This window comes from Piliocolobus tephrosceles, chromosome 3 (assembly GCF_002776525.5).
Source record: "Piliocolobus tephrosceles isolate RC106 chromosome 3, ASM277652v3, whole genome shotgun sequence".
Lineage (NCBI taxonomy): Eukaryota > Metazoa > Chordata > Mammalia > Primates > Cercopithecidae > Piliocolobus > Piliocolobus tephrosceles.
This window is the reverse complement of record NC_045436.1, coordinates 176895630-176920673: the sequence shown is the minus strand read 5'-3', so window position 1 is coordinate 176920673 and position 25044 is coordinate 176895630. Positions and strand designations below refer to the sequence as shown.

General features: G+C 42.2%; 1 protein-coding gene across 2 annotated transcripts in view; it reads right to left on the bottom strand.

Annotated features, from left to right (window-relative positions):
* Window positions 1-24769, bottom strand: part of STK32B (serine/threonine kinase 32B) — a 423693-nt gene extending 398924 nt beyond the window's left edge. For both annotated transcript variants that reach the window (XM_023206694.3, XM_023206695.3), the window contains exon 1: window positions 24326-24769. In XM_023206694.3, the coding sequence (XP_023062462.1) occupies window positions 24326-24377 (52 nt within the window). In that variant the 5' untranslated portion in view covers window positions 24378-24769. The remainder of the gene's footprint in view (window positions 1-24325) is intronic.
* Window positions 24770-25044: the final 275 nt, after the last annotated feature.

The following is a 25044-nucleotide window of genomic DNA, read 5'->3' as shown; positions in this document are numbered from 1 at the left end:
TTATTGAAAGAACAGGAGAATGTTTACATGAATAGTTAAGTGGAAAGTGGAATAAAAAGTGAATTTGCAGAATAAAGAAAAAAACCCTGTGCTTGAAAAGAGAGCAATAAGAAATCTATCAAAATGACCATTATTGACAACATTTTCAGGTTTCCTCAATTTTTCAATTTTTTTATAATAAGCATGTATTTTAATATAAATAATCAAAAGGCTGCACCAAAACTAAATTTGGTTAAGATTCAATTTATCCAAAGATAAACTAATATTAAAAAGAGGAGAAAATAAAATTGTACCCAAGATGGACACAAGAGTTAATGGCTGAAATGAATTATGAACATACTTAGATATATTTTTAAGAAATCAAAAACACAGCAAAAAGATTGAGAAACATTTATGAGGAGATTTTCACAGAAGACATATAAAAAAGTGAATAAAAGTGACATTGTCAAGGAATCAATGTCATGGACATTAATAAAACCTTCAGGTTTCATTTCAAATCCACCAAATTAAGAAAACAAATTCAACAATGTTAAAATTTTTTTGACGAGAAGTTATGGCAGAATGATCACACTTGTGCTGTACTGGTGGCAACAAAACTTAAGAAAAATGGAATGCCAATGTCTTATGAGTTATAAATTATAAATACATTTATACCCTTTATTCCAATAATCACTTTGTTGGGAATTTAAAGAAATAACAATACACCAAAATTAATTTCAGTGCCCCAAAATGTGCATAAAAGCTCCCCTCAAATCCCTGGTGGTCTCTTGAAATGGGTATGCATGGGGTGAAACTCCAAGGAGCCCAGTGAAACAACGGGTGAAAAACTGAAAGAGCTTAGTAGAGATTTCAGTAGCTGCCGAGTGTTGCAGACATAGAGTTTTAAGTTCAAATTAAGCGTAGTAAGAGTAAGTACCAAGTCCCAGAAGAGAAGGATACACTCTAGAATGAAAAGCAAAACCAAAAGAGACCCATTCTAACAAAGCCTAAAACCACATATCTAAAGATCAAAATGAACTTCCAGAAATTGATTTCCTAGTGGAATAAAACTGAACACTCTTCAGAGGAAGATAATCAAGTAGAAATCACATAACTGAGAGATATCTGAAATAAAAAGTTCATTGAATAAAATAGGGTAGTATTCATTAAAACATTCTGAAATGATAATGCTAGCTAATATTTATTGTGCCAGACATGTGTTTAGTGCTTTACACATGCTGTCATCTATAATATACCATCTACAATATGTAGCATACAAAGAAAATTACTAGATATGCAAAGAAACAGAAGAATGTGTTCCATGGTAAAGAAAACAACATCCATAGAAAGAGACCCAACATGATTAAGATGTTGAAATTAGCAGAATTTTTAAAGAATTTGCAGGAAAAAAAAATAAATACAGTGGACAAAGGCATGAGGAATTTCAGCAGAGATATAGAAAATTTGGGGAGAAAATGCAAGTCTTAGAACTAGAAAATATAATATCTCAAATTTTAAAATTCATTGACTAGAAAGAGAAGGGTGGACAATGCAGAAGGGATCTGTGAACTTGATAGATCAATAAAAACTGTATCCAAACTGAAGCCAAATAAGAAAATATATTTCATGCACACACATATACATATGCACACACACAAATGAACAGAATCTCCAGGAGTCTATGGAATGCTATCAAGTGGTCTGAAATACATGTCACTGAAGTTCTAAAAGGAAGAGAGAGACAAATAAAAGGGTGGGGGATGTGTGAGACGAGAGAGAGAATGTGGCAGAAAATAGAAAAAATATTGGCTGAAAATCTTCCAAATTTGATTTAAAATATCAATCCACAATCCAAAAGGCTCTGCAAACCCTAAGAAGAATAACAGCAAAGAAAACCACATCTTGATATATCATAGGCAAACTGATAAAAGATAAAGAAATATTCAGGAATAAAAAAACATATTACCTACAGAAGAACAACTATTTGAATGATGGTTGACTTATCAGAAAAAACAAAGTCAAGGAGATAATGGAATGATACCTTCAAATTGCCAAAAAAAAAAAAAAAAATCAACCAAGAATTCTATGTCCAGTGAAAATATTCTTCAAAAATGACAGTGAAATAAAGATGTTTAATTAAATAAAAGCTGAAAATATTTGATCCTAGCAGGCCTGTACATCTGAAATAGTAACAGAAATTATTCAGGCTGAAGACAAATAATATATGATAAAATTTTGAATCCATAGGAAGTAATTAAGAGCACTGGAAACGTTATATATGTGGGTAGATACAAAACATTTTTCTCAAAGAAAAACCTGGTACTTAAAGAAAAAATAACAATCACATATGAAGAGTTTTATATTACATGCAGAAATAAAATATATTACAAAATAAGAAAACAAATGGGAAAATGGAATTATACTATTATAAGTTTTTAAACTTTCATTTATAGTATATAGTAGCATAATAAGGCAAGTAAGGCTGTGATAAATTAAAGATGTATGTTGTAAATCCCTATAGCATCTTCAGCTTAAAGGCCAATAGTTGTGATCAAATTTTTAAAAATCATTAGACTAACAAAAAATACGAAAAGGAAAAATAGAGCAAAGAACACAGAAAACAAATAGAAAACAGAGAGCAAGGCGGTAGAATTAAATCCAACCACATCAATAATCATATTAAATATAAATAAACCAAATACTCTAATTAAAAGGCAGAGATTTCCAGGCAAAATACAAAAGGAAGATCCAACTATATGCTATTTAAAGTAACGCTTGTATTCAAAGATACAAGTAAATTTAAAAGCTACTGTGATCATATTAATAGCAGCCATGTCAAATTCAAAACAGGCAGTATTTTCAGAGATAATGAGAATATAATGATAAAAGGGTCCATTCATCAGGAACACGGTAATCCTAAATGTGCATATAATTATTAACAGAATTTGAAAATCCGTAATCACTGACAAAATTAAATATAATAGAAAATTCACAATCATACATAAATATGTTAACACTTTTTTCTCAGTAATTATCTTTTTAAAAAGAAAAAAGGGCCGGGCGCGGTGGCTCAAGCCTGGAATCCCAGCACTTTGGGAGGCCGAGACGGGCGGATCACGAGGTCAGGAGATCGAGACCATCCTGGTGAACACGGTAAAACCCCATCTCTACTAAAAAAATACAAAAAAACTAGCCAGGCGAGGTGGCGGCGCCTGTAATCCCAGCCACTTGGGAGGCTGAGGCAGGAGAATGGCGTGAACCCGGGAGGCGGAGCTTGCAGTGAGCTGAGATCTGGCCACTGCACTCCAGCCTGGGCGACAGAGCGAGATTCCATCTCAAAAAAAAAAAAAAGAAAAGAAAAGAAAAAAAACTCCATAAGGATATGGGAGACTTACCGTAAGTGAGATTTATGAAACACTACACCAGTAGCTATAGGATATATATTCCTTTCAAGTGAATATGGCATGTTTACCAAGGTAGATCAAATGCTGAGTTATAAGTCTGAATAAATTCCAAATGATTGCAAATAAACAGAATTGGGAGTGGAAGCCTGAGACAAATGACAGCAGTGAGTCTGTTTGGACTCCTGTTCTATATTTCTCAGTGTCTTGGTGTTGAAATGATGAGGTTGAAAGACGAGAGTGAAGGGACATGAATGACAAGAGCGAGGTAAGGGGTTTTTTGCAATGTGCAAAGAAGAGGAAAGAGTCAAGAATGACTCTAAAGTGTGAGCCTGAGCAATTGAAGGAATGTAATCTCTACTTGCTGAAGTAGGAAAGACTGAGGAAGGGGTACATTTAGGGATAGGAAGAGAAGCAAAGAGTGCAAATGGAGGTTTCTACTAGATTCCCATGTAAAAATGTGGGGTTGCCAATTAAAATTTTGAGTCTGCAGGGAACCAGCTGAGCCTGCAAACAAACAACAACAACAAAGAGAGAGTTGTCAGCATAGAATATACTAGTGGTATTTGAAAAAACTATTATTTTAAACTCATCCCAAACTAACACCCTATTTGAGAACCTCTGCCCTATAGGTTTCAGTCATAAATTTATATCAGAATCTAACATTGTATTCCCATTACTTACAGACAGACTGTATTCCCATTAATTACAAAGAGCTAAATGCATCCAGAAAGATGAGTCGTCGGGGCATCTCACACAAGGGTCATTAGGGGGTGTAAGACAAGAAACAAATCAAATTGGCAACCTGCAGGCCAGGGCCTGATCTTGTGTTTTGTTTTCTGCCTAAGAAAAAAAAATGTTTCTAAATTACAGTTTTGTTTCTCTCCCTACCCATCACATCACAGAAATTAAAGGAACTGGTAAAATATAAGTTCTGAAAGATTTATAGCCACGGTTTAAGACCATGATACCTCAGAAAGATCAGAAACATTTGTTATTTTCTGGAAGAAATAAAATGCCAATGCAAATCACTTTCAAATGCAAATCCTAAGCAAGCATAATTCTGCTTAATGCATGAAAGGTGTGTTCTGCTAAGCTCCTTTGATTCTCCGGGAAGATTGATGGCGTAATTATACTCTGGAGAGAAGGGTTAAGAAACTGTGTTGAAACTTATTAAATATGACATGCAATGACTTTTCGATTTTGTTTGGAAAGTGTGCTTAAAAATAATTACATTTTAAATGGAATTTATAAATATCTTATACCACTTAAATGAACAGTAGAGGATTCTGCTGCAGCACAATTACGTTGAGTCTGATAAGATTTATTTCCTATAAGTGAGAACTCACTGGCATTTTCCACACGATCAAGGAGATGGAAGGCTTGTAAAGCATCTGTAGGCATATTTTTTGTTCATATGTACATCAATGTATAGTGGTTAAAAATAACTGTATCCATATATGCAAACATAGCCAATAGTATGGGCGTTTGTGGCCCTCCTCTTTCTTGCGGAGCTAACATGTTTTCCTGGTGACCAATTTCTTCCCCTGCCAAACCATCCTTCAGTCTGCACCTAGCATGATCATTCCAAACTGAAAACCTGGTCACATCACTCCCCATATTAAAAACCATTAAGTGCCTCTTCATTTTCTACTAATAAAGCCAGCTTCAGGGACCTGCAACCTGGGCATACAGCATTCTGCATTCAGGAGGGCCCAGTGCTTCTTTTAATGATCTGCTATTGCTCTTCTGTCTTTGAGATTTTGCTCTGGAAGCGATTACCATGGAGCATGCACAGAAGCAGAGGTTATACGCTCAGTGCACCCATCAACCATTCCTCCATTTGCATGCCTAGGAATGCCTTCTTGTGGAATGGCCTTCTGTGGACTCAGGAGGTTCTGCTGGATCCAAAGGGAGTGCAAAATGAGTGGGTTTTATCTACAGCTCGGTGCTGGGGATACTGATGGCTCTAAAAGGTTGCATGTTCTGTTCCAACCAGAATAACTTGCTTCAAACACAGAAAGGGAGTGATGGTGCTCTAAGAGAATGGAACCGCCAAGGAACTCTACCACATCCTTTCTTATTCGTGTCCTTGTGTCCAAATTCCACCTCGCATTAGGCATCCAAGGACTTTCCTTGTTTTCCCCTCAAGCACCTAAAATGACAGACATTTTCTAAAGGACAGGGGCTCATTATCTAATCCTCCCTAAGACCCCATTCCAGCCCCCAGTCTCTCCATAGGGGATGCCAAGAAATACAGCAAAAACAACACTCCAGGACACAAAAGTCAGCTTGATCCACATCAGCAGCAACAACATGACAAGAGGACGCTGCTCCCCAACCACCGGTTCCACACGACTTGCCAGAGTCAGGCTTCTAAGAACAGGCCTCCGCCTTCCTGACAGGTAGCATGAGGTTTCAGCCAAAGAAGCTTTGAGGGCAGAGTCCGTCGGAATGTGCTGTTTCCTAGGAGAATGGAAATGAGAAAGAACCGCCTGACAGCTGGGATGGAATGTTAGCTGGGAGGAAGCCAGAGCCACCTTCTTCTGGCTGAATAAACAGCAGCCCCCTGCCTGCCTTCTCTCCATGTTTTGTGCCTCCTGTGTTGAGTCAGGCATCCTCCTAAGTGCCGCACACTGTATGATGAAGCCATCGACATATGGTTACCTCACTCCATCCTCACAAGGACTATGTCAGAGTGCATCCCCATTCTTCAGCAAAAGCAACTCAGGCTTGGAGAGGATAAGTTGTTGGTCCAAGGTGACATAGTCAACACACAGAAAAGGCAGGATTTGAACCCAGACTTGTGTGATCCCAAAATCTGTGCCTTTGACCTCCACATAGAATCTTCAGTCATAAAATGTTAATAAACTTTATATAGTATTTATTACTGCCAGACTGTGTAAGCACTTTACATACATTAACTCATTTAGTACTGACACCAATGCATGAAGTACCATTTAACCCTCATTTTACAGATGAGGAGACTGAGGGTCAGAGAGGTGAAGAAACTTACACACATCACTCAGCTAGGAAGTAGCAGAGGCAGCTTTCAACACCAGGCAATCCAGCTCCAGAGTCTGTGCTCTTAACTACTACACTATGTCAGGGGCATCCCTGCTGAAAGATTCCATGATGGACCTGGACAGGGGTCCTGGTACATCACAGATACACATAAGCACAAGGCCCATAGCCTATCTCTAAGCTGGGCTGGAAGGTGGAACGTAGTTTAGAGAGCTGCCTAAAAGCGCACATGCTGCAGCTCCAGTGTCAAAAAGAAAGTGTGGGGCTCAAACTCCCTCAAACTCCCTCAAGAACCTGACGTTGTGAACCTGGGAGGCGGAGTTTGCAGTGAGCCAAGATCATGCCACTGCACTCCAGCCTGGGCGACAGAGCGAGGCTCCATCTCCAAAAAAAAAAAAGAGAAAAAAAAACAAACCCGTCATTACCTTGAACTAAACACAAACCCCGAAGCTTGGCATACCTTGCAGACCTCTCCACAGCTCCAACGCTGCATCTGTACAACTGCCATGCAGCACTACTGCTCATTCACACATTTACAAATCCATTGCAAAATTATCCATGGAACAAGTCGCAAACTAAAGGTCTACAAAAGGTTAACAATATCATCGTGGCTGCTGTTAATAATAACATACTATACACTGGAAATCTGCTAAGGGAGTAGGTCTTATGTGTTCTTGCCACATACATATGCACACACAATAGGTAACTATGCAAATAATGAATATGTTAATTTAAAAAATCTTACTACACTATCATTTTTTGCATCCATCTTAATTTTTATTTCATTTTCTATTTATAGTAGTCACAATCTGGCTCCAATTTAAAGCAGAAACATAAAGTTTCCTTGCAAAAAAATTATATTAAAGTCATGGTCAAGATACAGAAAAGTATTAAACAATAGTACAGGTAGTACATGGCTATAGTAAAAAATAATAATAATAATTCTGCAAGTGGGATGCAAATTACTGAGTTTTGGGAAAGGCCAACTTGAGGGAAAGAGCTTTTCAGTTATACAGAAAGAAGTGAGACCAAGCACAATTATATCACCTGAGACAACTTAGTTAACCTCTTGGAAATCCCAATATCTCCAGGTATAAAATGGAGCAAACAAAACCTCTCTCACACTGTTATTCTAAACATTAGATAACAGCAACTTGGCTGGAACTGGAGGCCATTATTCTAAGTGAAGTAACTCAGGAGTGGAAAACCAAATGTTGTATGTTCTCACTTGTAAATGGGAGCTCAGGTATGCAAAGGCTTCCAGAGTGGTATAATGAACATGAGACTCAGATGGGGGGAGAATGGGAAAGGAGTGAAGGATGAAAAACTACATATTGGGTACAATGTATGCTACCTCAGTGACTGGTACACTAAAATTCCAGACTTCACCATCATATTAGGTTGGTGCAAAGTTACTGCAGTTTTTGCCATTGAAAGTTAACTTACAATGGATGAATTGTATAGGTTGGTGCAAAAGTTACTGTGGTTTTTGCCATTGAAAGTAATCTACACAATTCATCCACTTTGATATGGTTTGGATTTGTGTCTCTGCCCAAATCTCATGCTGAATTATAATCCCCAGTGTTGGAGGTGGGATCTGGTGGGAGGTGACTAGATCATGAGGGAGGACTTCCCACTCGGTGCTGTTCACATGATAGAGTTCTCATGAGATCTGGTTGTTTAAAAATGTGTGGCACCTCCTCCCTCTCTCTTATACTCCTGCTCCAGCCAAGTAAGATGTGCCTGCTTCCACTTCGCCTTCCGCCATGATGGTTAAGTTTCCTGAGGCCTCCCTAGAAGTCATCATGCTTCCTATACAGCCTGCAGAACCATGAGCCAATTAGACCTCTTTTATTTATAAATTACCCAGTCTCAGGTATTTCTTTTTTTTTTTTTTTTTTTTGAGACGGTGTCTGGCTCTGTCGCCTAGGCTGGAGTGCGGTGGCCGGATCTCAGCTCACCGCAAGCTCCGCCTCCCAGGTTTACGCCATTCTCCTGCCTCTGCCTCCCAAGTAGCTGGGACTACAGGCGCCCGCCTCGTCGCCCGGCTAGTTTTTTGTATTCTTTAGTAGAGACGGGGTTTCACTGTATTAGCCAGGGTGGTCTCGATCTCCTGACTTTGTGATCCGCCCGTCTCGGCCTCCCAAAGCGCTAGGATTACAGGCTTGAGCCACCACGCCCGGCCTCAGGTATTTCTTTATAGTAGTCTGAGAATGGACTAATACACACTTGTACTCTTAAAGCTATTGAAATAAAAATAAAAGTAAAGATCATATAATATTATGTATAAAAAATGTTTGGCCCATAGTAGGTGTTTATTAAATATAATTTTATTTTCCCTTTCCCTAGGCTTTCTCCTTTAGATACTGGGAAGGAACCTGTAACCTTTATAAGGTTACACAGTGATTTTTCTTAGTCTTTTCTGATACTCAAGAACCAGCAGCTACAATGATAGACACTTTCTAAAGCAGTGGGGCCCACAGGAGACACCTCAAGAGCCATAGACCCAGTCCTTGTAGCGATTACGGTCTTGTGGGGGTGACTGACTGATATGGTTTGGCGGTGTCCCCACCCAAATCTCATCTTGAATTGTAGCTCCCATAATTCCCACGTGTTGTGGGAGGGACCCGGTGGGAGATAACTGAATCATGAGGGCAGTTCCCCCATACTGTTCTCATGGTAGGGAATAAGTCTCATGAGATCTGATGTTTCGTAAGGGAAAGCCTTTCGCTTGGTTCTCATTCTCTCTTGCCTGCTGCCATGCAAGATGTACCTTTTGCCTTCCACCATGATTGTGAGGCTTTCTCAGCCACATGGAACTGTGAGTCCATTAAGCTTCTTCCATTAATAATTACCCAGTCTCAGGTATGTCTTTATTAGCAGTGTGAAAACAGACTAATAGACTGACTTAATGAAATAGCCACAAGAGTAAATGCAGAATTACAACTGTGTTCAATGCTATGAATTCAATATGTGATAATTTCAGGGGGCCTTCTAGGAGGAATTACCCAATCTAGGAAGCAGATAAGGCATCTTGAAGAAAGATAAGAGGGAAATGACCGAGGCAAATGGGGTAAGATGGAAAGAGTGTTTCAGATGGAGAGAACAACACACAGTAAGGTCCTGAGGCAGGAGTAAACTTTTTAAAAACTGAAAGAATGGCTGTGTGGTTGAAGAGTATGAATAATAACACTGATTACAAGAGTAAGAAATAGGCCAGGCATGGTGGCTCAAGCCTGTAATCCCAGCACTTTGGGAGGCCGAGACAGGTGGATCACGAGGTCAGGAGATCGAGACCATCCTTGCTAACACAGTGAAACCCCGTCTCTACTAAAAAAATACAAAAAACTCGCCGGGCGAGGTGGCGGACGCCTGTAGTCCCAGCTACTCGAGAGGCTGAGGCAGGAGAATGGTGGGAACCCGGGAGGCGGAGCTTGCAGTGAGCTGAGATCCGGCCACTGCACTCCAGCCTGGGCCACAGAGCAAGACTCTGTCTCAAAAAAAAAAGAGTAAGAAATTGCTAAATTTATGGGACAGTTGTCATCTGCTAGAGATTTGGCTGAAAACTTTAATTGAACACACACAGTGAAGGGGAACGCAGCTTGCGGTGAGGTGGGAGAGCTGGGCAGGGTTTTGAAGGATGTATTACAGGTTATAATCTTTGTCCGGAGGGCAATGGAAGCCATTGAAAAATGTTAGGCAAGGAACTGACACGATCATACTTGTGATTTGAAGCTATTTTCTAGCTGTTGGGTGGGGGATATTCTGAAAGTGCAAGAGAAGACAGGGAGGCCAGTCAGGAAGCCCAGGGGAGTCCACATGAAACGTGATGTTTGAATTGAGGTTGGTGTGGCTGGAAAGACAGGCAGATTTGTGAGCTATTTAGGAGACAAAATTGACATAGCCAGGGGCTTAATTGGATTTAGGGGGATAAGGGAAAAACCTGAGACATGTTGGCTTCTGTAACTGAACGGATAATGACACTACACACAAAACTAGGAAATTCTGGAAGAAAATTAGTTCAGTGAAGTCATGTTGAATTTGAGATAATAATTCTTTTGAGATATCCAAATGGAATTATAAATAGGAAACTGGAAGTTTGGAAATCAGAGGAGAAATATGAATTAAGGTAAAAATTATTGAGTCTGGCTGGGCATGGTGGCTCACACCTGTAATCCCAGCACTTTGGGAGGCCGAGGTGGGCAGATCACTTGAGGCCAGGAGTTTGAGACTAGCCTGGCCAACATAGTGAAACCCCGTCACTACTAAAAATACAAGAATTAGATAGGTGTGGTGGTGCATGCCTGTAATCCCAGCTATCTGGGAGGCTGAGACAGGAGAATTGCTTGAAAACAGGAGGCAGAGGTTGCAGTGAGCCAAGATCGCACCACTGCTCTCCAACCTGGGCAACAGAGCAAGACTCTGTCTCCAAAAAAAAAAAAAAAAAAAAAAAGGAAAAAATTACTGAGTCACTGTCATATAGAAATATATCAGTTACTAATTTATTGACTCTCAGCTCCAAGTCAGATTTGTGATATTGGAGCTGAACCCTGTACACATTTCTCCTTTTCCAGCTGGCCTTGTGTTAGGCATTGCCAATAGGCTGCCTATTCCGGCAACAATGCCTTCTCCAGAGACATATGAATCACAGACTTCACGGAAAAGGGGGCCACCTTCTAAGTTTCTGAGTTCTTTTACGTGTTCACTCTTCCTCAGCCCTAGAAAGATTAGGTGTTTTGCTTAAGTTGCTGCTTCTATACCTCCTAGAGCCCTCTTTGACTCTACTTAGTAGTTAACCACTTTACCAGTTGACAGTTCTCGGAATTACATTTTCCCTTTTTGAAAACTGGTGTAGGTTCTGAGTCCTGACTACACCCTGTCTGATACAGAGTGACTGAACATGCACAGGTTGACAAGATCACCTAGGGAGAGAGTACAGAAAGCTAAGTAAGAGGTCCAATTGCTCAACCTTGAGGAACTCCAGCCTTCGTTGCAAGCGAGAGGAAGCCAGCCTTGCAGAGAAGGAGAAGGAACAGCCAGAAAAGCAGGGGGAAACCTTGGAGGGAGTAATGTCACCAAAACTAAGAGGAAATATTGCATCAATAAACAATATGCATAAATCTTAAGGTGGAGAAGGTTTTCTTATGGAGAAATATATTTTTATATATTATACATAATTATATTATCGTATTACATAAATATATAATATATAAATACATTTTTATGTAATATATTATAAAATACATCATATATAATCATACTTTTATACGTAATATATATTTTGTATATAAATATACATATTTATGCATATACATATTTATACACAAAATATAAACCACAAGGAAAGTTTAATGGGTATTACTAAATTAAAATGAAGACATTTATGATGTCAACAGATACCATAAAGGGCTTGAAAAGTGAAATTGCAAAATAGAATAAAATATTTGCAACACATAACTGACAAGGAAATGTCATGTAGACTATATAAAGAGCTACAAGTCAATCAAAGAAGACAGACTTCTAATTAAAAACATAACAGTTATGAACAGGAACTTCACAAAACCAGAAATATGACTGGGAACTTAATATATAAGGACACTTCAACCTCAATAGTGACAAAATGCAATTTAAAACAATGAAATACTATTGCATGCTCAATCAATTGGCAAATATGAAAAGTCAACAGTCGTAAATATTGGCAAGAAAATAAACGTATGCTGTTCGATAAGTTAGCTAATAGCCACATGTGACTTTGGAACACTTTAAATGTAACTAACCCAGATTAAGACATGCTGCAAGTGTAAAATATGTACTCAATTTCAAAGACACAGTGTGAATAAACTAATGTAAAATATCTCAACAATGTTGAGGTTTATTACACAATGAAATGATAATATTTCGCCAGCACTTTGGGAGGTCAAGGCAGGTGGATCACTTGAGGTCAGGAGTTCGAGACCAGCCTGGCCAACATGGTGAAACCCCGTCTCTACTAAAAATACGAAAATTAGCCAGGTGTGGTGGTGGGCACCTGTAGTCCCAGCTACTCGGGAGGATGAGGCAGGAGAATGGCATGAACCCGGGAGGTGGAGCTTGCAGTGAGCGAGATTGCGCCACTGCACTCCAGCCTGGGTGACAGAGTGAGACTCTCTCAAGGAAAAAAAAAAAAAAAAGAAAGGTAATAGTAATATTTGGGGTATGTTCGGTTAAATAAAATGTATTATTAAAAATGACATATGTGGTTCCCATTTGTCGACTGAGTCACATTTCTATAGAACAGTGCTGATGTAGAGCAATGGAAATGCCTATGCATAGCTTGTCAGAGTATAAATTCATATGATCATGTTGGTAAACAATTTGCCATCACCTTATAAAATCTGGACACACACCTATTCTATGACCTAGCAGCTCTACTGTGGCATTTATCCTAGAGGAAATCTGATATATGTGCAACAGGAGACATACACAGAATTGTTCACAGCCATATGGTTCATAATAGTAAAAAACCAGAAGCAGTATAGTACAATCAGGGTCCAAAGAAAAAATAAATGAGTTACACTACAGTAACTGAATGGAACAGTAATGAAAATGAATAGATGGCAGCTACTCACAGCAGCATGGATGAATTCTAGAAGTGCAACCTTGAGTGAAAACAGTAAACTATACAAAACCACATTAAACATGCTACCACTTTTATAAATTTCAAAAACAATAAAAACTGGCCGGGCGTGGTGGCTCACGCTGTAATCTCAGCACTTTGGGAGGCCGAGGCGGGTGAATCACGAGGTCAGGAGATCGAGACCATCCTGGTTAACACAGTGAAATCCCGTCTCTACTAAAAATACAAAAAATTAGCCCAGCGTGGTGGCGGGCGCCTGTACCCAGCTGCTCGGGAGGCTGAGGCAGGAGAATGGCCTGAACCCAGGAGGCGGAGCTTGCAGTGAGCCGAGACTGCACCACTGCACTCCAGCCTGGGTGACACAGCAAGACTCTGTCTCAAAAAACAAACAAACAAACAAAAAACTAAACACTGTATTGTGTAGGAGTTCAAAAACGGGAAAGGGAGCGGAGCACATTCAAGGAGCTTCAGGGGAACTGTACATGCTCTATTTCTTCCGCTGGATGGTGACGTTCATGAGTTGGCTCATTTTTTGTGTCCCAAAAAGACACGACTTACAGTTACCTGCTGCCTTCAAAAACAAAAAGCTCGTAGTCAGAGCTGCTTAATTCAAATGAGGAAAAGCTAGATGTAGTGACGTGAGGAATGTTATCACTAAGAAAGTGAAGACACCAAGTGTGGACTGCTTTTTCATGAAGCTCTGTGATGAGAGTGAGGAGAGTTGGGTAGTAGATCTGAGGTAGCACGGGGATTAGGAAGAGCTTATCTTTAAAACAGAAGGCGCTCGTGTACAGATAAATACTGAGGAGAGGAGTTCTGCTTCCGGTGGACTGGAATATTTTCGGTCAACCTTCCTGCTAAGTAAAACTATATATAACTGCACAAAATACACTTTTGAAAAATCTGTTTGGAGGAGTTACAGAGCTATTAAGGGAAGAAAAAACTTCAGGACAAATATCTGGGAGAAAGGAAGGTTCAAAGAAATGGGCACAGCAAGTGGAACCTGCCAATCAGGAAAGCAGATTCCAAGAAGCTGAGGAGCTACTTTGGAAGCACTCGCAGGCTTCAGGTGGGGGACAAACACTGAACATCTGGAACTACCAAAGAGGAGGAGGCTTGGTAAACACCCAGGCTTTGGTAAGAACATGACAGAGTTACATTCTAGCAGTTAGTGTGAAATATAGACCAGCCCTCACAGGACTTCAAACCATTTGAGTCTCTGTGAGGATTTAAGATGAAGCATGATTCCTATCACCTCTAGCACAGATGCCTGCAAAGACCCGAAGGAAAATCTTTTTGGAAATATAATATCATCCAAAGCCTCGAATCATCTCTATACTATTTCCTATATAATACCCAGTATGTAATTTTTTTACAAAAAGGCAAATTAGAGGACAAGATAGGTTTAAAATGAAACAATAGACAATGGAAATAGACCCACAGGGTTACTAAACAATGGAGTTACCAAACACACCTTCTAAATGAACTTGGTTAATATGCTGAAGACATTAAAAGACAAGTTTTGAGAATTTCAGCAGAGATTTGAACGACATAAAAGAGAACCCACTGATAATTCTAGAACTAAAAAACACAATAAATAATATTAAGAAGTTAATGGCTGTACTTAATAGCAGACAGACCTGAAGTGACTAAAAAAGAGATAGCCCAGAAGAAAATATTCAGACTAAAAACAAGGAGAGAAAAAAGAACAAAAGACACAGAAGTATTGTCAAACCCAGATGGGGCATAGTGATAAGGTCTAATGTCTTTGCAATTTGAGTTTGATCATGTAAGGAGAAAGGGAAAATGTCACAACCAAGGTTAAATGACAAAATTAAAATCCTCCAAAACTAACAAAGCCCCTAAGATACAAATCCAAGAAGCACTCACAGCAAGCAGAGATGGCCAGATCATTATACCTATGCACATCATCGTTAGGTTTCTGAATGGGAATATAAACTTTTAAAAGCAGTTTGGCAAGAAAAACGTACAAGCTTAAAAGGAGGAAAAATAGAACTGGCAGCTGTCTTTTGCTCAGAAACAATGGAGGGCAAAAGACAATAAATCATATATTCAAAATGCTGAAGAAAAAACCTACTGACATAGAATTTGATAACCGGCAAAAGAATCACTCATAAGTAAGGTCTAAATAAAGACATTTTCAGACAAGTACAAAGTGAGAAAATTTGTCACTACAAAGCATGCAATAAAAGAAATGATGAATACTTCATCAAAGGAAACTCATTCTATCGGAAACTCCTAAGTGAATAAAAAATAAAGTATAGAATATGTGAGTAAATATAATCAATTATCTAAGGCTCTATATAAAAAACCTAGAAAAAGAACAGTAAATTAAACCAAAAAGTATACAGAAGAAAACTATTTTTAAAAAATCAGTGAATCAAAAAGAAAACAAATAAAAATTAAACCGAAAGTTATTTTTAAATTTAAAAACTGACAAAACAAGAAAGGCCAATTTTTAAAAAAAAGTGAAAAAGAAAGCACAGGCCGGGCGCGGTGGCTCACGTCTGTAATCCCAGCAATTTGGGAGGTCGAGGCAGGTGGATCATGAGGTCAGGAGTTCGAGACCATCCTGGCTAACATGGTGAAACCACGTCTCTACTAAAAATACAAAAAATTAGCTGGGCGTGGCGGCGTGCACCTGTAGTCCCAAATACTCAGGAGGCTGAGGCAGGAGAATGCCTGAACCTGGGAGGCAGAGCTTGCAGTGAGCCGAGATTGTGCCACTGCACTCCAGCCTGGGTGACAGAGCGAGACTCTGTCTCAAAAAAAAAAAAAGAAAGCAAGCATAAATTACCAAAATCAGAATTGAAAAAAGGAGATATCACTACAGATCCTACAAACACTGGAAAAGATAGTAAGAGGATATTGAGAATAACATTATGTCAATAAACTTGAAACTTATCAATAATAACAGTCCTGGCCGGGTGCAGTGGTTCACACCTGTTATCCCAGTACTTAGGTAGGCCGAGGCAGGTGGATCACCTGAGATTGGGAGTTTGAGACCAGCCTGACTAACATGGAGAAACTCCGTCTCTACTACAAATACAAAAGTAGCTAGGCGTAGTGGCACATGCCTGTAATCCCAGCTACTTGGGAGGCTGAGGCAGGAGAATCACTTGAATCCGGAAGACAGAGGTTGTGGTGAGCCGAGATCATACCTTTGCACTCCAGCCTGGCCAACAAGAACGAAACTCTGTCTCAAAATAATAATAATAATAATAATAACAGTCCTTCACAAACTCTCCCAAAGTTTGGTATACTTCCTAATTCTTTTAATGAGATCAGTATAACACTGATACAAAAACTTAATAAAGCCATTAAAAAATGTCTCTTCCTTCCTATTCTCTGATAGTGTTTGTAGAAGATTATTATTATTTCTAATGTTTGGAAGACTTTACCTACGAAGACATCTGAGCCTAGACTTTTCTTCACGGGAAAGTTTTATTACAGATTTAGTTCTGTTCTGATATTTAAATTTCCCCGGTATTATTTTCAGCAAGTTGTGTTTTTATAGAGTAGTGATTTTGTCCACTTCAAATGTATTGGCATAAGGTTTATAATATATTCTTATTAAAAAGTTATAAACAAAATATTGGTAAATCAAATCCAAGAATATATCACATCATGATGAAGTGGTGTTTACCCCAAGAATGAAAAGTTGATTTAACATTTAAAAATCAATCAGTATAATTCTTGTCTGATCAGAAAAAGGAGAAAAGTCACATATCATCTCAATAGATGCAGAAAAGGGCATTTGTTTACATTCAACTGCCATTACCAATAAAAACTGTCAGCAAATCAGGATAGAAGGAAACATCTTCAGTGTGATAAAGGGTATCTACAATAACGATGCAGTCAATATAATACTTAATTGTAAAATAGTGAATGCTTTCTCCTTGAAGTTGGGCTGGTTTGAGTAGGTGTACCAGTCAGGATAGGCGTGGGTACATGGTGGTAATGAGCAGCCCCAAATCTCAGTGACTTAATATAGCAAAAAGCAGTAGCTCACACCTGTAATCTCAGCACTTTGGTAGGCTGAGGTGAGAGGATTGCTTGCACACAGGAATTCAAGATCAGCATGGGCAACATAAACCCCAAAACCCCAGCTCTACAAAAAAAAAAAAATTAGCAGCTGGGCGTGGTGGCTCACGCATGTAATCCCAGAAGTTTGGGAGGCAAAGGTGGGCAGATTACCTGAGGTCAGGAGTTTGAGACCAGCCCGGCCAACATGGTGAAACCCCATCTCTACCAGAAATACAAAAATTATCTGGGCATGCTAGCACCTGCCTGTAATCCCAGGTACTGGGGAGGCTGAGGCATGAGAATCACTTGAACCTGGGAAGCAGAGGTTGCAGTAAGCTGCTACCACGCCACTGCACGCCAGCCTGGGAGACAGAGAGAGAGAGACTCTGTATCAAAAAATAAATAAATAAAATAAACAAAAAATAAATAAATAAACTAGCAGGGCATGGTAGTGCATTCCTGTGGTCTACTTTGTAGGCTGACATGGGAGGACTGCTTGAGCCGGGGAGGTTGGGGCTGCAGTGAGTCACAATCACACCACTGCACTCCAGCTGGGCGCCAGACTGAGACCGTCTCAAAAACAAACAACAAAACAAAACAAAAAAAGATGGCAAAAGAGTCTGTCCCACTCATGCCATATCTCACTGCAGGCTGGCCAGTAGTGAGTGTGATCTCTGATCCATGTTGTTCTCACTCTGGGAACCAGACTGAAATAAGTTCCACCATGTAGATCACTGTGGTTGCTCCAAGACAGAGTGATATAAAGTGACATTCACTGGGTCTTCAATACTTTCTCCAAGATGTGACATATATCATCTCTACTCAAATGGACCAAAACAAGTCACATGGTCTCACATAACTTCAAGGGGACAAGGAGGTATAATTTTGTGCGTGTGCATGAAAGTACAGGGGAACAGGATGTTGGTGAACAGTGATGATGTTGCCACATTCAAACAGGATAATGTCCTGCCTTGAAAGAATGAGATATTTATATTGATGACTTCACAGATGGAGCACTTGTGGGAGATGAAGCAGAGGCCAAAATCTTCAATGCATAAGGGTACTCCGAGGAGGTCACAAAAATCAAGGACTGAGAAGAGGAAGACTCCAGGACTGCTAACAACATTGACATCCATGTTTTCCTTGGTTGGCTCCAGCTAAGGGAATGACCTCAGTCTAACAGAGTCTGTTTTTCTCTTCTTAGGTAATTCAGGGGTCTGCCTTAACTAGAAATTCTCCTCTGGTATCCTAAACTATGTGTCCTCACTGTTCTCTAAACTAAAATATCCTTTTAGGGTGTTAGGACCCTCAACGTTCCTTGTAGAACAGTTTCTTCATTTCAGTCTGCCATTTCTCAAAGTCCAGATTTTAGCTAAGGGTGTAATGCTAAGAATATCTGTTTCTTCCCATTCTCCCGGAAAAACGCCTAGGCTCAGCACCAGATTATGCTGTTTGATCCTGCTAAAATACTGATCCTTTATCTCTTGAGGCGTTTAAACCCTTCCCTCAAGACTCAACATAAATCTTGCCCCTGTCCTAACACCTATTCACTTCAGCTCATACTGTTGAAAAGCCAGCCCCCGAGCTCTAGGCCCCTTTGCGATCCCACAAAGCAGGAATTTTGTCTTACCTAGAAAGGAGCAGGGAAAAGCTTTGCCTTCTCTCTCACTGGGAAGAGAGGTGACATCCCGAGTCATGATATGCACGAGTCAGAAATCATCACGGGCTGCCATTTAGCTGTGTCTTAGCTGTGTCCTATCTCTTTTTAGGAATTTCTTATGAGTTCTCTGTGCACCATGATTAAGAGCCACCAAGCTACTGGCAGTGTAGGGTCCACTCTGAATAACCAGTTCTCTGCTCAAGCAAGTCTCAGGGTTAAAATTGAAGGACAAGAGTAGGAAGGCCATTCTGGTCTCAAATCCAAGGCATACTCTCCAATGACTTTACTGAAAATAAATCAGTTTGTTTCTCAATAGCTTCAGACCCCAAAGGAATCCAAGAAATTGGCCCTCAATAAGTGACTATTTTCATCTTCCATTCAACAGATGGACGCTCTATGCCCTCATTGGCCTTATTCTAGGCTTTGCAGATACAAAGGTGGAAAACAACTGAGTGCTGTTCTTTAGGAGGTTGTAGTCTAGTGCAAAAGGTGGACGTGGAATCAAATGATTAAGTAGGATACGCCAAAGGGTCCCAGCCTGTGCTCCAAGGAACACAATAATAACAGGTGTGGGGGATGAATGTTTTTTCTTTCTATCTGCCTGCCCAGCATCCACTTACCCTTTTTCTGCTGATACGCCAATATCCCTTGGGAAAATTCTTCACACAGACCCTTATTCCAAATTCCTCAAGTGGAGCTGACTCTACCGCCTGAATCTAAAAGTAGGCATGTGACCCAGTCCAGCTGATTAGAGCCTCAAATCTCCCTACTCACAGTAACTGATTCAAAAATACCCAAGACTCAATTAGAGCCCATCAAAGTAACCGTGGGACATTTTCTGCAACTACTACGAGAAAGATACTCTCTTTTCCATACTCAGAGCTATCGACATGGAGGTTGTGGGAGCCCCGTGAAGAGACAGTCTACCTGAGAATAAAGCACAGAATCCAGGAATGAAGATTCTTGATATTATAGGGAGCCTGGTTCCAGCCATGGCTGATGAGATCGACACCTTTATTCATTCACTCATTCATTTATTCACCAAAAAATTACCAGACATCTGTTATGTTACAGGTGTTATTTCAGGCCTTAGAGATATAGAAGTAAATAAACTATGCAAAACCCCTACCTTAAGGAGCTTGCAATTCCTTAGGAAGAAACAATCACAAAGATCCTTCTACTGAAGGCAGTGGTCCCCAACCTTTTTGGCACCAGGGATCAGTTTCATGGAAGACAAATTTTCTATGGACAGAGGGAGGCCAGTTTCAGGACGAAACTGTTCCACCTGAGATCATCAGGCACTAGTTAGATTCTCGTAAGGAGTGCACAACCTAGATCCCTCACATGCGCAGTTCACAGTAGGATTTGCACTCCCATGAGAGCCTAATGCTGCTGCTGATCTGATAGGAGGCAGAACTCAGAGGTTAATGCTCCCTCACTCGCCACTCACCTCCTGCTGACGGCCCAGTTCCTACAGACCACGGACTGATACCAGTCTGTGGCCCAGGGGTTGGGGATCCCTGATTTAAAGTACTTGTGCTGAGTGGAGAAAAACAGACAATAGCCAAGAAAATAAGTAAAATAAATATTATGATAGATAGTGATAATTGCCACCAAAAAAAAATACAGCAAGGAAAAGGATTTGGAATGACATTTTAAGTAGGGTGATCAATGAGAGTCTAATGAGTCAATAACATTTTCCTGGAGACCCGAAGGAAATGAGAGTGGATGGTCAGGGAGATGCCCTCGGGCAAGAGGGGCAGGTGCCAGGGCTATGGTGTGAGGGTGCAGGGCATGTTGGACAAACAGGAAGGAGGCAGGTGAGCCAGGAGAGACAGAGGAAGGTGCAGTCTCAGAGGGTAGTCGTGATGGGCATCCATAAGGACTTCAGCTTTTATTTTCTCAACGATGCAAGTTGTGCCTAGGGCTGGAAGGAGGATTTGAGGGTGGATTGAGCAGAGCAGAGGACTGATCTGGCCCATGGCATATTTTAACAGGATCAATCTGGCTGCTGCATTGAGTGGACAGTGATGGGAGTAAGGACAGACCATTTGAGGACTTAGAGAGGTGACTATAATAATCCAAACAAGAGCTATGACCATGGCTTGGACAAAAATGGTAGTGATGGAGAAGGCAAGAAATGGCCAGAGCCAATTTATTCCCCTAAAAGCACTTTGTCAGCTCGGGCAACAGAGTGAGACCTTGACTCTAAAAATAAAAAAAATTTAAAAAATTAAAAAATTAGCCAGGCATAATGGTACAAGCCTATTGTCCCAGCTACTTGGGAGGCTGAGACGGAAAGACTCCTTGAGCCTGGGAAGTTGAGGCTGCAGTGAGCTAAGATCCCACCATTGCCCTCCAGCCTGAGCGACAGTGAGACCTTTTGTTTTTTTAAAAACAACAAAAGCACTTAATGTTGCTTTTCCATCATTTGCAACTGGAGGAGGCTCAGCTAACGTGCCCTCTTTCACCAAATCTTAGACAACATCCACAGTAAAGCCACTATTATTTTATGCAACACGGTGAAGAAAAGCAACTCTGCCAATTAATCTGTGGTATGATCCTTTCTCTGCTTATTATATATCATGTGAGCGTGAACAGCTATGACCACTTGCACACAATGAATTAAACTTCTGCCTAAAGAATGTGGATGATGGTCCTGTCACAATTACACAACGGCAAATATTTAGCTGTGCTTTAGCTTCAAAGTATTTAAATCAGACTTGTTCTGGTCAGGCAGGTGTTTACATCTTCAACCTTCAACCATGCAATGACTAGCTTTGGGAGAGCTTGTTTGTTCACTGGACCATGTCACTCCCTGCTTAAAACCCTTCAGTGACTCCAAAATGCCTATAAGATCAAGTCCAAACACCTGACCATGGCCACTGGGCCCTTTAAGGCTGGCCAGGCATTCAGGGTTCATTTTTTATGCCTTCCAGCTTCATACTCCACAGTGCAGGAGTACTAAGCTCCCTCAATACCCCCACATGAGCCAGGCTTACTCTTTACCATCTGCCTTTGCACATACTCTTCCCTTTCTCTGAAACGTCCTTCCTCCTTCTATCAGCCACTTCTTCCCCCCAGGTAACTCCTGCCATTTCTGCAAGATGCCAGTCTAAAAGAGGAGGCCTTTTCAGATCCCTCCTCCCCACTCTGAGTTAGGGACCCTCCTCCAGGATATCAGCATCACCTGAGCTCACCCACGTCAGGGCACTTACACACCCTGTGTTGTACTGGTGGTTTACTTGCACTGGGAGCAAATTGTTAACACTTGCCTTTATTCTCCTCATATTCCTGGTCCCCAGCACAGGGGTGGGTGCAGAAAATATGAACAGTAAATGCCTACTAAATAAGTGAGTCGGTTGGTGGCAAGTAATACTGTTTTACCTGTACAAGGAAATGTGTGAGAGATATACTGGCAAAATCAAACAAGTTAATGTTTCATTGGGCTGGAAGATGGCAAAATGAGGAGAGCCCTAACCTTATATTTCTTTCTTTCTTTCTTTTTTTTTTTTTGAGACAGAGCTTCACTCTTGGTGCCCAGGCTGGAGTGCAATGGTGCGATCTCAGTTCACCACAACCTCCACCTCCTGGGTTCAAGGGATTCTCCTGCCTCAGCCTCCCAAGAAGCTGGGATTACAGGTTCCTGCCAACATGCCCGGCTAATTTTTGTATTTTTAGTAGAGACAGGGTTTCACCATGTTGGTCAGGCAGGCCTCTCCTGACCTCAGGTGATCTGCCCAACTTGGCCTCCCAAAGTGCTGGGATTACAGGCATAAGCCACCGCACCCGGCCTCCTAACCTTGTATTTTAACAAGCACCAAAACAGGCAGTTAACCTTAGGCCCAATCTGCTTATAGAATAAGGAACAGGAACAGGAAAATCAATAGGTTGGCTACACCAGAGATAACTCTTTTGCCAATGAATATTTTCAAGCTGGGGATAAAAGACAAAGACGGTTTTCAATATAAGGGTGGCAAATTTTCTCCACAAATAAAAGAGAAAGATGCTAGGAAAATTAGCAAAAGCATGACCTTTGACCCAGGCTAGAACTACAAACCCCTGCAATTGAGGGCGATGCTGCATAGTGTTCAAACTCTTATTGCGACATGCAAGAGCCTCCATCACCTCCGTGCCCACCTCTCCTCTGTCCACAACTGGCTCCTTACCTGCATGTACTCCAGACTAAAGACCAGGAAAAGCTGGGGCCTCTCAGTGCCCCCAAGACCCTGCACTGGTTTCTCAAAGCCCTTATCACCATGGACGGTCATTCAGGGCCATTAGCCTAGGAACTCCTTTAAGGAAGGCTCTCTTGGGCCTGACACAGCAGGTGCTCCCTTAACCTTGACTGTGTTCATCTATCTTTTTGAGAAGGGTTCTCCAGGCAGGCACGTGAGTAGCACTCACAGCCCTGGGAGTTCTAGAAGCCATCCATCATGTACGCACACAACCAATGCCCTGGGTAATGACAGGCACAACTTTCAAAGCAGACTGTCCTGCCTCAAGCCCAGCTCTACTTCTTACCAGCAGTGACCAGGACAGCCCCCTTTCTAAGGCAGCCACCTCAAGGGGCATGAAAAGGACGGAGTGAACACTATGTGCTAGCATGGCTGGAACACAGTAAGTGCTATGTCTCAGCTCTTATCTGGGGCACAGTGGAGACTGGCCGAGTCAGCACAGTAGGAAACCAGCTTTGAGAGGCAGAGGGCTCTTAACAGATAACGGCACAGCTCGGTACTGCTTGCAATTTATAAGGCAATTTTCACGTGGATTACTAGTGGTTAAGCTTCAAACAACCCTATAAAGTAGCAAGTGGTATCATAACTTACATTTCATAGATGAGGGGACTAATGTTTCAGAGAGGTGAAGTAAGTTTTCCAGGGACACGCTGCACTGGAAAGAGGGTTCTGCTAGTCCAATACTGAGCTCTATCGACCTGAACCGCAAGGACCCAGCCAGGAAGTTGAGATGCGGTTGGACAGCCTATACCACTTCTGCGCCAGGGAGGCTGCCCAGAGCAGGACGGAACCACAGAGTTTAGCAAAGAAAAGTTTCCCTGGGCTGTCCTGGGTGACTGAAGAGAGTTGCATCCAACAGGCCCTTGCACGAGACCAAATGCTTCGTGGGCGCGCGCGCGCACACACACAGACACACACACACACACATACACACGGTGCAATCCGCTCCCCCAGGCCACCTCCGTCACCCTCAGGCTCTCAAAGAAATCTCGGTTTCCTGGGGAGCCCGAGCCTAGAAACATCCGGACTAGCCTCGAAGTCAACTCCTCTCTTCCACACCCCCAAGTGCAGGTTTCCGGTTCAACTCTCTGAAGCCGCCTCCCCAGTCCCGCGCTAGGCACCGTCCTGACCGCTAAACGGCACTGGGTACCTAGGAGTTGCCTCAGCAGAAGCGCCGCGCCTGGCACGGGATCGGGCACACACTGCCTTCGCTGGGCGAAGCGGCCGTGCCTGGGTCCCCGCGCCGGGCAGCACGCGGTGCCCCGCAGGGCTCGGCCAACTGTGGTGGAGGGAGGGGATGCCTGGCCCCTGCCCGAGCGGGGCGGCGCGAGGCGGGAAGTCGCACCCCTAGCCCTCTTACCTTCCTCATTCTCGTCAAACACTGGGGGCTTGTGGGAGTGGTTCCCGCCCATATTCCGCCGTTGCTACCGCTGCTACATGCCCGGCAACTGGGAAGCCGGATGCGGGATGTGGGACGCGCGCAGAGATGCGGGATGCCGGGGGCGCGCCCAGTCCAGGTTGTAGCCGCGCGCGGAGAACGAGTGGGCCGAGCGCCGTGCAGGGGCGGGGACTGCGTTCCCCTTCTCCTGGGCGCCCCGCGGAATGCGCTCGCAGGGACCCCGCGCCCGCCGCGTCCTCTGCAGTGTCCCGCCTGTGCCCCGCCTCGGGCTGCGCTCGCAGGTCCTTACTCCAGTGCCCGCCCGGGAACCCGGGAGCTCCTGGCGCCGGGGCCAACGTGCTGCGCTCCTCGCCGGCTTCAGCGGGCGGGAGACGCGAGGCGGCGCGGAAGGAGGGGAAGGAGTGGGGGAGGAGGGGACGGGCAAAAGCAGCACGCAGTGGGCGGTGGCAGGGCGGAAGGAGCTGAGAAAGGGATCGGCCCAGAGGAATCGGAATCCCTGCTCGGCCCTGGGTCAGTCAGGAACCCGGTCCCTCCAGGCAGTAAGCGATTTGTCAGCACCCACTATGGCCAGGCCCCGGCTACGCGCTTTGTTAGCACCATCCCACATCCGCCTCCAACAACCCAGCAGTAAGAAAGCATCGTTCATATTTTAGAGCGCGGTAGACGCAGGTCCAGAAGTA